Here is a 16,968-nt window from a genome sequence, read left to right on the forward strand (position 1 = left end):
AGGTGCCAAGATCACTGAAGATGAGTCTCTGCTGTCAATATTATGCTTTGGTCTTAGGTCATTGAGAGCCAACTTAGTTGTATGCCTATTACAACTTATAAACCTTCATTGCCCAGAAGGAACAAATGGTGTTCCCAGTAGTCTGTATAGATTCATGAAGTGTTTTGACTGCAATGACACTTTTGAAATGCAGTATGTATGTCCATCATGCCAGTACTTATTTGGTGAAGAAGTTCCAGATTGCTGCATGTCATGTGGAAATGACCCAGGGGACACATCATCCCTAGTTAAGAATGGATCAGTGTTTATGAAATTGTCAGTGATAAAGCAACTACAGGAAGAGTTAACAGACCCCAAATTCTGTGAAGCATTAGACTATAAATATACCAGGTCCAAGACTGACCCAAACAGCATAGATTACATTTATGATGGTGCATGATCCTGGTTTAGTTAACCTGTCATTTTCATGGAATGGGGATGGTGTTCCTATATTTAAGTCATCTCCTGTTCACACCTGGCCTATACAAGTCACAATTAATGAGCTTCCCCCAAAATTAAAGGTCCCATATCGTGTAAAACAAGATTTCCCTTGCCTCTTTGATTATAAAGAAGTTGGATGTGCTATCTAAACATTGTGAAAGTATCAAAACGCACATCTATCCATCCATCCAATCCATATTAGAAAACCAAGCCTCTAAACGAGCCGTTTGGACTTCCGTAACTTTGTGGCATCACAAAGGTTCGCTCATTATCCTTTTTGTAAGAAATAATAGTTTAACAAAGTGTTTTTTTTAAACCGGTTGAGCGGTTGTCATTGTTTATTACCGGAGAGTTTTCCCTGCCTCTTGCTGTCTGGAGCTGCTCTGTGGTGTCTCACGTTTCACTCTTGAAATGGTTAGCCAATCAGAAGAGAGGGGTCATTAATATTAATGAGCCTTAAAGGCACAGCAACAGAAACGGCCTGTTGTTGGCAAGGCTCAGAGAGATGCTGGAAAATGAACATGTAAAAATGGATTGAGAGTGTTTTTGGTACATGACACCACACAAAAACATTTTAATGGACCTCAAGACATAAAATAAAACACTGGAAAGTGTAGAATATGGGATCTTTAAGAGCAAAACACATTCTTCTTCTGTTTACAATTTGCTTTGTATAACCGACTCTGTTGCTCACTGTAAGGTAGAGGTCTTCACTGGTCTACCCGGACCCTAGGATCCGTACGGGTTCGGGTCCACGTTTTATTATGGTCAATCGGGTCCGGGTCAGGTCCCACATTACCGCGGGTCCCGGGTCTGTTTATCATTATGTGTAATACCCGAGTGGATCCAAGAAGACCCGTGATCAGCGCTGATCATTCTGAAGGAAGATTGTCACGCAAGTGTTTACATGAGCGCTAAATATAACGATCGCATTAAGATGTGCGTTTACATGCTCCACAGTATGTAATCAGAATAAAAGTTTCTGACATGCGCAAAACACCGAATCCAGCACTCTAACATGGGCTTACGTTTTTAAAAGATGGACCTGCATCGGTTATTTCTTTACTGCTGTTCTTTCTGATGAAGCAACAGTTTTATCAAAACATACGACTCCATAAGTGTCAGAAAAAGACGTTTTGTTTTGCCCCCGCAATGATTGGGTCCATTTGTAATTTTCACCGCTGTAAACCGAAACTGGCCCGGAGAGGCGGAGCTCCCGGGGAAAAAAAGGGTAACGTAATTGACGTTACTTAAAAAATGCGCGAGCATGTGCAGAAAGAGGCGAGATAAAGAAAGTGATCGGAATGAGTGTTTACATGACGAAATTTTATCCATCGACCGGATTATGAAAGGGTTATACCACCCCTCTCAAATGGAATGAAATTTCATTCGGATCGGCCAGTTTAGTCTGATTGGGCTGCTATTTTGATTAAAAGGCTCCATGTAAACACAGCTACTGTCATCTACTGGACAAACTGTAGAACGGCACAACTTGGCAAGTCTTTCTGTTATTTTGATCTCCTTTTATTAGGCTACCATATGTTGTATCCGACATGATAAACGTTTTTAGCAGTAGAACGGCATTTTTAGTAGCAATTTTAATTACCGGGTTTGTGGGGTCCATAAAATAGACCCGAGACCCGTCTCGGGTCTCGGGTCTCAAGTGTAAATACAAACAGCGCATCGAGGAACACTTTGAGAACAACAACCCCCACTGCATGTGGAAAGGGATTAAGGCCATGACAGACTACAAGAACTACACAGCCCAATGATGACACCGCTCTCCCTGACGACCTGAATCAGTTCTTTGCTCGTCTTGACAGTCAAAATGGTAGAGCTGCACCTCACACCACTCCACCTGGAGAAGAGTAGACATCCTACAGCGCCACCAGGTGAGATCCACTCTGCGCAAAGTCGTCGTCAGAAAAGCAGCAGTTGCCTTAACCCCCATAATCATGAAGTGCTTCAAAAGACTCATGCTATCGCACATCAAGGCCATCATCCCCTCCGATCTGGACCAACATCAGTTTGCCTACCGAGCTAACAAATCCACGGATGATGCAGTCTCAGTCACACTTCATACAGCCTTGAGCATCCTCTCCCACTGTGCGACTGTGTGGTACGCCAGCTGCATAGCCGCGGATCGGAGAGACTTACACTGCATGGTAAAAGCGGCCCAGCGAGTTATCAGCACTGAGCTCCTAAACCTGGACACTGTTTATGCTGAAGCCGAAGAAGAAGGCTAGCAGTATCATCATGGACACAACCCACCCTGGTCACTGCCTGTTTGTCCCCTTACCATCTGGCAAGCAGTGCAGGACAATTCGGTCAAAAACGAACAGGCTGAAATACAGCTTCTTTCCCAGAGCTGTAGCCTCCCTCACCCCCCTGCCAAACATCACCATCCCCACCTCCCCCTAACCCACAAGGCTGCTAAAGACGTTTTTTAAACGGCCTTCTCCCACTGCTGCTATGGACTATCTAGCACTTTTAAGCTATCTCTCGGCACTTTATTATTATTATTATTATTATTATTACACTATGAAATTTTATAATATTTTATTATTCGCTATTTAACTATTTGTTTTGTACAGTTTTTACTTCATCCTTTTTACCAATGCTGCTTTTTTACAAGTGCTGTCAAACGGAATTTCGTTGTATGATTACAATGACAATAAAGTGTCTTATGTCTTATGTTACTCACATTTTTCAATATGGTTTTAGGATTTGCCTATGATTACATGCATGGCATTTAACTGGGTGTATGTCGGCAAATGATAACCTTGTGGTTTGAGTCCAAATACCCTGTTGAGTCCTGGTACATTGGTAAAGACATAGATTGTCCTGGTACACCCTGGCAAATGCAAAAAAATAAGAAGTGTAGTTCTTCAAGGTCAAACAGTTGTACGAAAGCCAGCACCAAGAGAGGCATTGCTCCTTGTGGAGTCTGGCATCACTTATCAAGAAGCGTGTAACTTTCACCACAGAGCTATCATTAATGGGAATCACATTCACACGAAAAGCACAACTAACTTATCTAAGCAAATAAACCATGTTGTGGTTGTCCATGATGGGTCTTTAGGGATGGTTAGGGGCCATATACACAAACATTCTGAGAATCCTCTCAGAGAGCTCTTATCTTAGCCTAAAACTTCCTAGCAAGGAGTTCTAGCTTAGGAGTGATTTAGGAAAGTCCTTGCATCTCTGAGCAAGGAATGGACAAGAACTTTTATCTTAGTGAGGAGGTGTGGTTGACCCTGTTGCTAGGTGTGATGTTCTCTTTTGGACGCTGTCATTGGTTGATCAAGAAAAATCAACACGCCTCTTTTTGTCATCCAGAATGAACACAAGGAATCACACAAGATAAAACACAATTTACTCGATATTAACGCGTGGTTTGCTTATACTATCAAAAATAAAATAAAAATAGAGCTCATTGGACAAAATCTTTGAAAACCATACGAATGGTACTTTTTAATACTTGTACGGTCCTCACAGGTTGACGCATTATGCCTTTATTTGGGCGAATGCAGTAATGTAATTATACTTTACTAATTTGATGTTAAGATTTGGTGAAAATGGCTCAAGACTCAGTAGTATTAGTATAATTTATAGACTATATTGGCAAGCCTATATGAATAGGATTTTTGAACATGAGTATATTGCAGATGATGCGGACGTGTGTCCCATCAGTGACCAGACAATACAGAGAAAACTTGCTATATCCATGGCTACTGTTTTGTCGGCGCACGGTGTGCACGTCCAGTGGGAATTAAATAGGTTGCGTCACAATATGAGGCTGTGAAGGAGCTGTGATTGTTTGTGTGATTGTTCTACTATGTGGTTGCATAAACCTAAATTATCACTGCTGCACTGTTTGCCTGTTGCTAAATATCTTAACATTGTGATGACTTTATAACAATAGCATTAATGCATCTTTTCTGCGTCTTTCAGCCATTTCCTCCTCTCCTTAAGAAACTCCTAAGCTCCTAAAAGTCCTCCTCTATACTCTTAACAGTTTTCCACCTTAGGAGCTCTCTTAAGGGCTAAGATGCTTTGTGAATAGCTTTTATCTTTACTAGGATTTAGTCTTACTTTTAAGGGGAAATTCTTAGAAAACGTCATCACTCTCAGAGTTTTCTTAGAATTTCACCACTAGGACCAACTCTTAGTACTAGGAAGCTTTGTGGATACAGCCCCTCTTTTGTTGATGTTGGTAGTGAAGTGGGCTATGCTTTTATAGACCCAGTTCTAACAGCCAGATGGGCAGTAAGAGACAGAGAGACAGGTGGCAGTGACTCTGGGATTCTCAAAGTGATAGGAATTTCAAGTGAAGTTCAACTAATAGAGTGTACAAACATCCATTCTACTTGTGTCTATCTTAAAGACATCCCTGGTTTGCAAGAGGAGTATGTGTACAGCCAAACAAATGGGAAGTAGACTAAAGACCCCATGTGTAAAGGCCATGGATACAATCACTACTTTCATCTAGCAGTTACCTAGTAACCTGTTAAGTGTCCTATTTTTGTGCACTGCTGTTTATTTTAACCTGTATATTCTGTAGATTAAATATATATTCTGCTGAGTTACAATGTCTGAAATGTAATGCACTCCATCCTATTTTATTATATTAACTTATTTGTCTCATTTTTATATTTTTCATATCTGGCTTTTTAATATAATGTTGATAAACTTTATTTGTAAAAGGATGTTAATTTTGTTGTATTCAGGAACTGCAAAATGGCCTCTATATTGCTCTATATAGTTCTATATTGATAAATTGTCAAAATGTCTCTCAATTCTTCATTCTATCACCTGATGTCAAAACCTACTCTGGTTTATGCCAAGTTAATAAAAAGAGTCAATAAAGAGTTCCACCCCTTCACTGACAACTTGGCGTGTGTGCATAAGTCAAATCTCTCCATACTATGGATTTTGTGCTATCAAGTCATACCAACGGACTCCAGTGTAATCCTGTGAAATCCTGCAGTGCCATGGGATCCTACAGGATATGCAAGTAAACAATCCTACAGGAACCCATCTTTTCCTGCAGGAGATTTTAGAATCCTGCAGGAATATCAAATCAAAATCCCATTTGTGCTGCAGGGGTCCTGTAAGATACCTACACAACTCCTTCACAAGAACTGAAATTCCTGCAGGGTTTTTTTGTAAGGCTTACCTGGTTCAAATGGGTCCAGACCTAAATAATCGATCTTAAAGGATTAGCCAATCAGCGCTATATACCGCCCCCTTGCCGTTGATTGACGTTTGTGATAAGTCTCTGGATATTATGAAAAAGCTCCTTGGGGAAATTGGCGTCTGTCAGGTAAGTGTCATTGGGAAATGAAGACTGTTGTTATGAAAAGCAACATTGGAAACTGCTAACTTTTATTATGAAATGAAAAATGAATTAAATGCAACACTGTTATTGTGAAAAGGGCTATTATGAAAGGAGTAGTAGAATAATTGGTGTGTTTTAATGGAATATTTCAAAAGAAAATATTTGAATATTACATTTAATTATTGATTGATGTATTTATTTATTGACATAACTTAATTTTGAATATTTTGGTCCTCCTCAAGGGAGTGGTTTGGGAAAGGGCCTTGATAGTTAATGCGCCCGGAAGTTATGAAGACCGCTCAATTTAAGGAAAAAACTCGAAAACCGAAAAACTCGAAAGTTCGATTCATTCTGAGGTACTGGTCCGATTCCGAAATGAATTAATCACCAAAAAGCACTGCCCAGCACTACTGCGTTGCAGAATACTTCCAATACAGTGAACTATCTTGTCTGTCCCTTTAAAAGGCGTGGTGACTGGGATGCAGAAAGCTACGTAGCTAATGAACCAACTACGCAAGATACTAGAGTGGAGATATTCGTGTGGTGTAGGTAACTGGCGTGCCGTCAATATTAAAGCTTTTGCCAAACGACAAAAATATTTGATTTCTGACTAATTTGCATTAGCCTATCCATTAAATACCTGCCGACTACATAGGAGTCAACACAGCCCTTAACAGACGTATGCCTATGGCCCTATGCGCTGACGCCTTATCCTACGTACTGTAGTTAGATACGTTTGCCTTTGGTACAGTCAGTCTAAAATGGCCACAGACGAGCTCTCTTCCAAGCTGAACCGTCGACTGCAGATTGAGGAGGGAGCCGAGCAGGCGGAGGCCATAGATGAAATTGAACATCAGAACGGGTCGGCGGAGAAACCGAGCACGGCCAACGCGGACACCGAACTGGGTGCTAAGCTGCAGCGGCGGGGTGAGCTGAACGACGGGCTGGCTGAGCACCACCAGCCCAGCATGAAGGTCTTCAACCCCTATACCGAGTTCAAGGAGTTCTCCAGGAAGCAAATCAAAGACATGGAGAAGATTTTCAAAACGTGAGTACGCAATGGTCATGATGCATATGTGTGGCATTTTTAATGCTAAACCATAAAAATATTGTGGAATCATTGCTGACCTGTATAGTAAACACCAGGGGTTCCCTAACTTTTTCATCATCAATCAGAATTATTTTCAATGGCCAAATAAGTTTGTTACTACAAGGAATTCGACTAGATTGGTTCACTTTGGTCATATTAGATATAGCACAAAAGTATAAAAAGTAGTATATAAACATTTAAAAGTAGTATATAAGAGAAAGTAGTAGGCTAAATTAAAAGTATAACGACTATATAAATTATAATAGGAATTTACTTCCTTAAAAGTATGCACGTGGTTCTATGCAGTGGTCTCAGTGGCCAGAATTCACTGGGGGAAGCCACCTCACTAGGGGGGTCCGGGGGATATTTTCTTTACAAAATACTTCATTTCAATGCATTTTTTGACAAAATTGTTTTAAGGTTAAACAAACCCCCCTAATGGTGTAAAATATTCTCAGCATATCATTACACAGATGGCTAAAATAAATGTTACTGACAAAGGGCATCAACTTCATTGTGGTAGAGACATTTAAGGTGGGGCTCTGGGGTTGTCCCCCATAAGATTTTTTGCTCATTATATGCAATTTCATACATTTTTACATTATTTGCCATGGCTCGTGGCCCCTCTAGTATTGAAGATCTTTTTAGGGATCCAAATAATGTTATTGCTGAAACCCAATTTCTGATGCTGTTTTTATTGTTTACCCTCAAAATAAATTAGCCCATATGACAAATACTTTGATAACTTGGCAGGTACTGTGATATTGACCTTATACCCCCAAATATAACTTTTAATAGAAACACTGCATACATCACTATACAGTTACTTGAATCTTAAATTGATAAAATTAAAAGATTTTGTAACATACCTCTGTATTATATTTGAATTGAATTGTTCTATATAAATATTATAATTTGATGGAAGATTTCCATCACACTTGGCATTAACAGCTGCATCCATAAAATAAACAGAAAAAAGGCTCTAGTGAAGCCACGGGTGCAGTGTCTTGCCCTGGATTTGGGGTTTGGTTGCTATGGCTACTCTGCTGTCTCCCTGAACCTGACTCCCTCAATCTCCTTCCTATGTCCTTCCTATGATATTGGTAGAATGGACAAAATGACCTTTTTTTAATTACCAACCCTAACCCTTTTTTTTTATCACTATTTCTGCCACTTCCCTCAAAATTGGCTCAACTTCCTCCTGCTAGAGGAAACATGACATGACAAAAAAGTCAGCTCTCAACATATCATCCATTACTATTTATTATACATGGCCTGGAGGAATTCTGATTGGCTGGAGGGGTATTGATAGTTTTCAGATTACCACATGGCTATGATACAGTAGTCCTTATGCCTGTTCTAAATTAATGCACCACGTTGAGACTTGCTAACGAATTGAATTATATTATTGTGTGCAAAGGTGCTAGTTATGGCATTAACAACATATTTAGCGCCCAGGTGGCTCAACCGGTAAAGCGCGTACCACTAAGGCTAAATCCTTATCACAGTGGCATGGGATTGAATCCGGCCTATTCCCTTTATTGCATTTCATCCCCCTGTGCCCTTCCTTTCCTGTCTCTCTCTACTGTGACTATTATAAAGCATTAGGGGGGCATTAGTAATTTTGTGCTTTTGTAAGCAATGTAGTCCTGACTGCATATTATAAATACAAACACGCCTATGTTATTGACTAATGCATATATTTATGTTGTGTTATATTTTAGTTATATTTTAGTTATATTTTTCATAAAAATTAGCTCTTGCTCTATTATTACCATGCTACCTCTGATGTTGGTTGTTTAAGGATAAGGATCCACTTTATTGATCCCCTAGGGGAAATTTGGGTGTCACAGCAGCAGTGTACAGTAGCAGAACAAAGAGAAGGTAATTAATAATAATAGAGTAAGAATAGTGCAGAAAGGCAATATACAGTACATAACAATATAAATATAACAATATAAATATAAAACAATTAAAAGAGTCTCAATGTCCACAGTGTCTGATTCTCATCATCTCCTGTTATGTTTAAGTAAAGGGTGTAAACATCCAGCAAAAAATAGGTTGTAAGCATGCAGCTAAAAATAACGGTTGAATTGAATGAATGTTGGGATACAGTCACGTTGAATTTTCACCCATACTGCGATTCGATTTTAGCAAAACCATACGCTTAAGACACACTTGTAAATATAAATAAATAAATGAAGCTGTCCCTCTCTCAGTGGGGGCTGTGGCTAGTCTGCTGCTTTGCACTGATGAACCGCTATTGCATACCGTTCCTACCTGAGGTTGCATACCTTCTGCTACAGTGATATCCTCTCCAGCCCCTGCCTTAGGTGATACAACACTTAAAACTTTTTTAACCAATCAAAATAGAGTTCTACAAAGGACGGGTTGGGAGAATTAATTAGTTCACTGCAGCGACGGAGCTGCTGCTGAGGAACTGATGACAGAAGTCCAGAGGAACCCGGCGCTATTTGACAAAGACCATCGCCTCTAAAAATGTTGAAAAGAAACGTTACAAACCGGTCGGGATTAGTGGTAAGGCAGTTTGCTGACCTGGCAGCTAGTTAACTCACTAACTTTTGCTAGCTAGCTAACAAAATAGCACCATGTCTTGGTTAACCTGACCACAAATGCGCTATTATCCTATGTTTTTAATATGACCGGGAGGTAACATGTGTCCCTCCAGTAGCCTATTGAAACCCGTTTAGCCAAGGTGAAGTTACAGGTGTTTCTCTCAACATGGGCTACAGGGGACTTGACTCTTTGATCCACAGTAGATGTGGTGTGCAGAGTCTCCTACTGGTAAAGAAATTGATAGCTTCACTTGGTGGCCATAAGTACAATTAGCTCTCATATAAACAAAGCACAATAATGTAATGAAAGCGGCGTAAAAGAGCATTATTGATTCTGCTAGCTCCTTTCTCGCCTCTCTTTGTGGCGGTGTGCCACAGTTTAATACATTAATGGGAAACCCTGAGATATATATATATATATATATATGTATATGTATATGTATATGTATATATATATATATATATATATATATATATATATATATATATATATATATACGTGTGTATATATATATATATATATATATATATATATATATATATATATATATATATATATATAATATATATATATAATATATATATATATAAGACCAAAAAATAAATGAACTAGAAGGGCACTCGGAGAGCGCAGACCTCCGCCAAGGTTCGTGCTATTATTGCTTGTTCGTGAGTCGGATCCTGATCTGCTCCAAAATTTAATGGGTTCTTCCTTGGCCCATGCTACACCCTTCCACGAAGTTTCATGAAAATCGGGCCAGTAGTTTTTCCATAATCCTGCTAACAGACAAACAAACAAACGGCACCGAAAACATAACCTCCTTGGCGGAGGTAATAAATAAAGTAGGCTACTGTTACACAACATAGGGATACAGTGCAAAAAACTCACAAAAGTTCTTTAGTGTGAATAACTGACAGAAAAAATACTGCCACACATAGGCTTTTTCTGGGCATAACCTCCAGTATGTGCCTAGTCTAGTTTTAATCACTTAAGGACAAGGGGCAGGTTTTTCTTCAGAAACAGAAGCATCTCACCTCTCTCTGCTGTCAGCCTGTTCCTCCGTTCACTGACAGTGTTGACAGTCACTGACGCATGCACAGGTTGCGTCAGTGTCATCAGCGCGGTAGCATTAGCATTAGCTTTAGCTCCCAGCTCCAAAAAGCTTTGTTTTGTGAAAACGGAAGACTTTATTGAAACTTTTATGGTGGTGTGTACATGATACTAAGCCCAAGGACACTCGATGTAAGTTTGAACCAAGGAGCAGGCATTTGAAAGGCGTCGCCAAATTAAGTTCTTGGTAAGGGTGAGTTGGATAAAGATCTTTAGATCGCTAGTAATGGGATAGCCATCTAGCGTCCCTTTGGGGCTAAAATAATTCCCAACGGCAGACATGTTTACATCCGCACATTGCACGCTCTCTTTCTTTTTCCATCTTCTTCACTCACTCGTGTCGCATCACGTGCAAACGCAGACATGTTTTACGGCAGGCGACTACGGCAGTTTATTACTCCGGGGGCCCGTTTTATCGAACTGATTGCTCTGGATCAGAACTGGATCGGATTATAACGTTCACTGCTACCGATATCCGATCCAGCATTTTAGGCCAATATCGGCCCGATACCAAGTATCGGATCGGTGCATCCCTAATAGAGTCTCTGACCGCACTGCGGTGGTTGCATTAATGGCTTCAAAGGAGTTCATACTTCCTCACTTGTACATGGGTGGCGAGCAGCAGAGAATGTGGAAATCGTCCTGAGGAGCTCCAAAGTCAGAATCACAGAAGGTGTGGTGATTTGCAATGCACTATATCTTGCGCTTCAGCCTGGGGACCGGTGCTCTCAAAAAAGAATTCACACACAAATGGCCTAACATTTGAACTAATTGAATGTTTATCATAAGCGAGTAACTGTTCGATGTGCGATAATACAAAATCAACAGATTCATATTTTAAAATATTTAAAAAAATGCCAAGAAAAATGAAAAAAATATTGTATAACAATATGAACATTATAGACAATATATTCTCTGAGCAACATACCTACTTGAAGGCTATTTGAACAGTGATTGCACATGGTCAGGCCAGAACTCCACATGTATTTGATCTTGTACACTTCTTTAGTAGCCTAATATAAAATTCCACTGTTGAATTGTTGTCATTTCCACGTGTGCTTTTATGCAGAGCTAGTGTTTTGGTACCGCTAGCAAACTTAATGTCTTTTTTAAATTATTTGTTATGAAAAATAGAGCTATTATGTGTTCAAAATATGTTGCATTGTATAATTTCAGCTAAAGCAATATAGAAATATATTGACTTTTAATTTAAATGTGTTTATTTCAATGGAAAAATAAAGAGTGTGTTCCATAATTTGCAGTAAATTCACAAAATCATTCAATGCAAACTTTTGGGGTCATGTTTTCGACAGCAACAAACGCATTATATTTGCGATGAAATGTATTACAACCTACAGAGTAATAGGGCTGGGTATCAAGAACCAGTTCCAATTTAGTCCTTGTTCCAAATTACCTAATTCACTGGAATTGATATGCCACCACACTAATGATACCTCTTATTAATCATTAAAGGACGTATATATAATTTGTCTCTTACATACCTGTAATTCTTGGACCCGCAGACAATATTGGCTCCTGAGTTGGCCCCTGACTAACCAAACGGCAAGCTCCCGTTGCTAGCCTCTTGCTACTAACAAGCAGTCCAAACTGGGTATGTCAAAATATCTCCAAAAAAGACATTTTTGGCGCAGCCGAGGGCATCACGAGGCAAATTCAGGTCAGGCAGGCAGTCAGTCAGTCAGTCAGGTAACGCTTAGTGAGATGTCGCTTAGTGAGATGGCCTCTAGAGGGCGTCTTTGACTATTCAACCTTTATTTATTTCTCGAAGAAATCATTGAGGGTAGCCCTTATTTACAATGTTGTAGAGATTACAAGGATAAAACAAAACAAAGCCAAACAAAACAACAAAAAGGAGATGAAGAAAAAAACAGTAAGCGATGAATAAACAGTTAAAAACAAGTACATACAGATACGGGAAGGATTGTGATCATCTTTCTGAAAAGACCAAAGTTTACGAGAGTAGTAATGTTTAGGATGTGTTGTAGATCGTTCCATGTATTTGGAGCACAGAAGCTAAAAGCAGTCTTTCCGAGTTCAGAATTAACTCAAGGAACTTGGGAGTGTGAGCCAGTCATTTGTTTGGGTTTGGTAGGGTCCAAGGTTCAAGTCTAACATTGACATGATATAAGGAGGTGATTTTCCAATACAGGCTTTATAGATTAATAAATACCAATGCTTATTACGTCTCTCGGGACAGGGATGACCACCCAACCTTTTCATAAAGGATGCAATGATGAGTATCATAGCTATCACCAGTGATAAATCTGAGGGCGAAGTGATATTTTGAATCTAATGGCCTAAGGGTAGAAGCAGCAGCGTGCAGACAGAAAAACTGCTTCAACAACCTTCTTCCTGCTAAGCATAGGAAAGCTAGTTCTGAATCTGTACAAGAAGCCAATTTTTTGGTGTTTAAATGTAGCCTAAATTGTTCATCTAACCAAATGCCAAGATATTTATATTCTGTAACTCTATCAATGTTGGATCCGTTTAAAGTGGAGATATACAGGTTATTGAAGTCAATGTGTTCGGCTCTAGAGAACAGCATGAATTTAGTTTTATGTGCATTCAGCACCAGTTTAAGACTAATAAGTCCACCTTGCAGAGCACTGAAGGAGTGTTGCAGGTTTTCAATGGCTAGTTACACGGAATCAGCAAAACAATACAGAATTGTGTCATCTGCATGAAGATGAACATGACAGTCTATTAAGGATGAAATAATATCATTCATGTAAATTGTGAACAGGACTGGACCCAGTATTGATCCTTGAGGAACACCTTTTGTGATCGGTAAAAACTCAGAATGTACATTCCCCAGATTCACAGACTGATATCTATCAGAGAAGTAGTTCTGAAACCATTTACAAATATTAAAATCAAAACCAACATTATGTAAACTCTGTAAAAGCATGGAGTGATCGACTGTGTCAAATGCTTTTGACAGATCAACAAAGACAACATCGCAATGTTTTCTTTTGTTAACAGCAGATACAATGTAATTTAAAACTGAAGTAATAGCAGAGATCAGTACAGAAAACCCTGAGAGAAAGCCCTAAGAGATGGCATTGTGTTCTAAGTGTTTACATAGTCATGAGTAAGTTACATTGGAGAGAGACATGACCCACACACAACTAGTGTTGGGGAAAGTTACATTTGAAACTAACTAGTTACTTTACTTTGTTACTTGCCCTAAATAGTAAGTAGTTACTTTAACAAGTTACTTTTAATAGAGACTACAGTAACTTAGTAGAGTACTTTAACGTTACCCACTTAAAATCATGCCTTTTAAAATACGTCTTCTGCTGATGTCATCACTATTATTGTACAGAAATCATCACTAATCATCACGTTTGGGACACAGCCTTAAGTAACAATCTACTGTTGTCTAAAGAAAACATCAAGGTAGCTTTCATTTACCTGGTTCCACAGTAAATAGTCAGATCACAGAGGAAGCCTTAACTGATCTTGTCTGGTCTCAAAATAAACAGCAGACAGCGCTCAGAAGCACTTTCAATTCAAACCTTAGGTATGATAGTGAAAGCTAAACTTACAGTTAACGATAATGTTCTTACCCTTTTCTTTGATCAGTTCAAAGTAACATGAATATTTCCAAGTTTTGCAGTTTGTTGTGTTCATTCTGAAAGCGAGTCATAACTTAAGCCTCCACCATGCACCGCCAGTCTGCTGTACAGTCTGCTTTTAATAACAATGTAGCGCAATACTTTTTTCTTTTTTTCTTTTTTTTTGCACTAAATAAAGGCGCAAGCAAGTGAGCCCCAACAGCAGATCACATGTATCAGAACATAACTGGCAGGCAGTGTCTACAAAGTGTAATGGCACATATTCATAACATAATATTTTACTTACAAGTGCAGGACATTTTATTGACATTTTAAACATAATTTAACAGCCAAAATTTTGCCTGTCAATCAACCGGTGCGCCACCCACTGTGCTCCAATGGGCCGGCCGCCACTGCTTTCAACAGAGACTTCAGTAAAGTAAAACATGTTCATTCAGTGTCAGGTCTTTTATTTTAACTTGGAAATGAGCCAGACCCAAAAACTGAGCTACAGACTGAACTGTGAGAACCGTTAACACCCCTATTAGCAGGTAAAAGACAGCTCTTCTAAGTGTAAAATTGAAATTTCAAGCACATAAACAGAGTTTACAAGCACGGACCTGATTGTACAAACCTGCAAAAGCGGCGGTTGCAAGCATGGACCTAAATATACAAAATTAAGTAAGAGTTGGATGTGCTAGCTAAACATTGTGTATCAAAACGCACGGTTGCCAACTAAATCCACACAATCCATATTAGAAAACCAAGCCTCTAAAAGAGCCGCTTGGACTTACGTAACTTTGTGGCATCACAAAGGTTCACTCATTATAATTTTTGTAAGAAATAATAGGCTAACAAAGTGTTTTTTTCAAAGCAATTGAGTGGTTGCCTTTGATTATTTACTGGAGTTTTCCCTACCTGTAGCTGCCGGCGCTATGGTGTCTCACGTTTCACTCTTGAAACGGTTAGCCAATCAGAACAGAGGGTTGTTAATATTAATGAGCCTTAAAGACACAGCAACAAAAACAGCCTGTTCTTTGTAAGGCTCAGAGATATGCTGGAAAATGTGTAAAAATGGATTGAGAGTGTTTTTGGTACACGACACCACACAAACAGCTTTTAATGGACCTCAAGACATAAATAAAACACTGGAAAGTGTAGAATATTAAATTAAAAAATTCCATACAGGCCAGCCAAAATGCAGCTATGATAGACTGAAGCATATGTTCATCAATAAGGCGAGCCAATAAACTGACTTAGTAATAATTTGAATGCCCTAGGTTTTCACAAGTTGCTGTATTTACTAGGCATGAGACGATACACTTAACCCACGATGCAATATGTATCCTGATACAAGTTTCACGATAGGATATTCACACAAAATATAACACACTAAGTCAGCATTTTTAATGTTTATACTATTTAATATTAAAGCCCCTATGTGTAGGATTTGAAAATTGTTGATTTTGGTGACTCCTAGTGGTAGTGCCACTGTCGCAAACGTCTTTGCAACCTCTTAGCGACGTTTGTGATACCCCACTTCATACAGCCACAATATGAAAACAAAATACTGCTGCAGATAACTGTAGCTCAAGCATTCGTTCCAATATTATTCCTAATGACAGCATTGTACTATGAAGTAGTTTGCTAGTGTGAGAATTCAGGTTAACAGATGTTTGGGGGATCGCTGTCGTGAACATAGCCTGTCCAACATTTACTACTCTGAAGCTACGAGCTGCAGCTAATGGAAAATGCTACCGCTAACAAACTAGACTAAACACAAATCAAGTAACGTAATCGGAGTATGGAGTTGTATCAAATGTGGCGATTATGGCCGATCAAGCTGGCAGAAGGCAGAACACATGAACCGGACGCAGGACGTCGGAACCAGACGGCAAATGCGGACTAAACGACGCGATTACAACCCACACACACACACTGGACAGAAGGAATGCCATGGTCTGACAAATGTAAGTGACTATGATAGTTTCTTTCCCTTCTGTACCCCCACTCTCTGTCGGCAGCCGGCTATGTACTGACAAGTGACGCTAATTTGCACGGCTAGGTTACATAGCTTAGTAACTGTACAGGTAGCTGACTACACAAATAAACTAAATAAATAAACGTTATGCCATTACACATAACCGCAGATATAAACTACACGGGTCCTAAAAAATAGGTAAAAGCTTCGGTAACACAATTTGAGACCCTTATTGGTATTTTACTTATATGTGTAGGAGAAAGAAAGCCAGCTCTGTGTCGGTCTTTAAGCTCTTCAGCTCCCGTCTAGCTCTTCAGCGAGTGAACACCCGGCTGCGGTTAACTCTGGTCGGTCTGACGCCGTGCTTTTTCGCGCTCCTTCGTAGCTCTTTTGGCCTCTTATAGAACTAGTGCTACGTGCCAATGGGTCCGTCGGGCTCCCAGGATTTGGTGACCGGAGTCTTCGGTCTGCCATGTTGTGGGGGGCTGGGGAACCGGAACTTCAAGCGGATCGATCCGCGGGGCTACCAGGAGCTCCGGATCTCGCGCTGCCCTCCCTCTCCCTGTTAGCTGTTTTAGCCTCTTCTGTTATAGGCTTCTTGTTTTGTTTTATTGCAGAGGGTCCAGCAGTTACAGTCCTGTCTTCCATGTTACCACTATCCGCCATATTGATTAGCTTCACGATGTTCAATCTAAGCGACTAGTCTGCATTCAAGCTGCGTCTGTTTTCTTTCTGGTTTGGTTTGACTTTCTGCCATAAGTCAGTGAGGCACTTTGCGCCAGTTCGTACCCACAGAAAGAGAGAATGAACA

The 16,968-nt window shown here is 39.7% G+C and overlaps 1 protein-coding gene across 1 annotated transcript in view; it reads left to right on the top strand.

Moving 5' to 3' along the window:
• The first annotated feature begins 6,333 nt into the window (after positions 1–6,333).
• Positions 6,334–16,968, top strand: part of efhd2 (EF-hand domain family, member D2) — a 29,139-nt gene continuing 18,504 nt past the window's right edge. Inside the window, exon 1 of the mRNA XM_071909774.2 lies at positions 6,334–6,869. Coding sequence (XP_071765875.1) covers positions 6,583–6,869 — 287 coding nt within the window. The 5' untranslated portion in view covers positions 6,334–6,582. The remainder of the gene's footprint in view (positions 6,870–16,968) is intronic.

The sequence above is a fragment of the Centroberyx gerrardi genome, chromosome 14 (assembly GCF_048128805.1).
Source record: "Centroberyx gerrardi isolate f3 chromosome 14, fCenGer3.hap1.cur.20231027, whole genome shotgun sequence".
Taxonomy (NCBI): Eukaryota; Metazoa; Chordata; class Actinopteri; order Beryciformes; family Berycidae; genus Centroberyx; species Centroberyx gerrardi.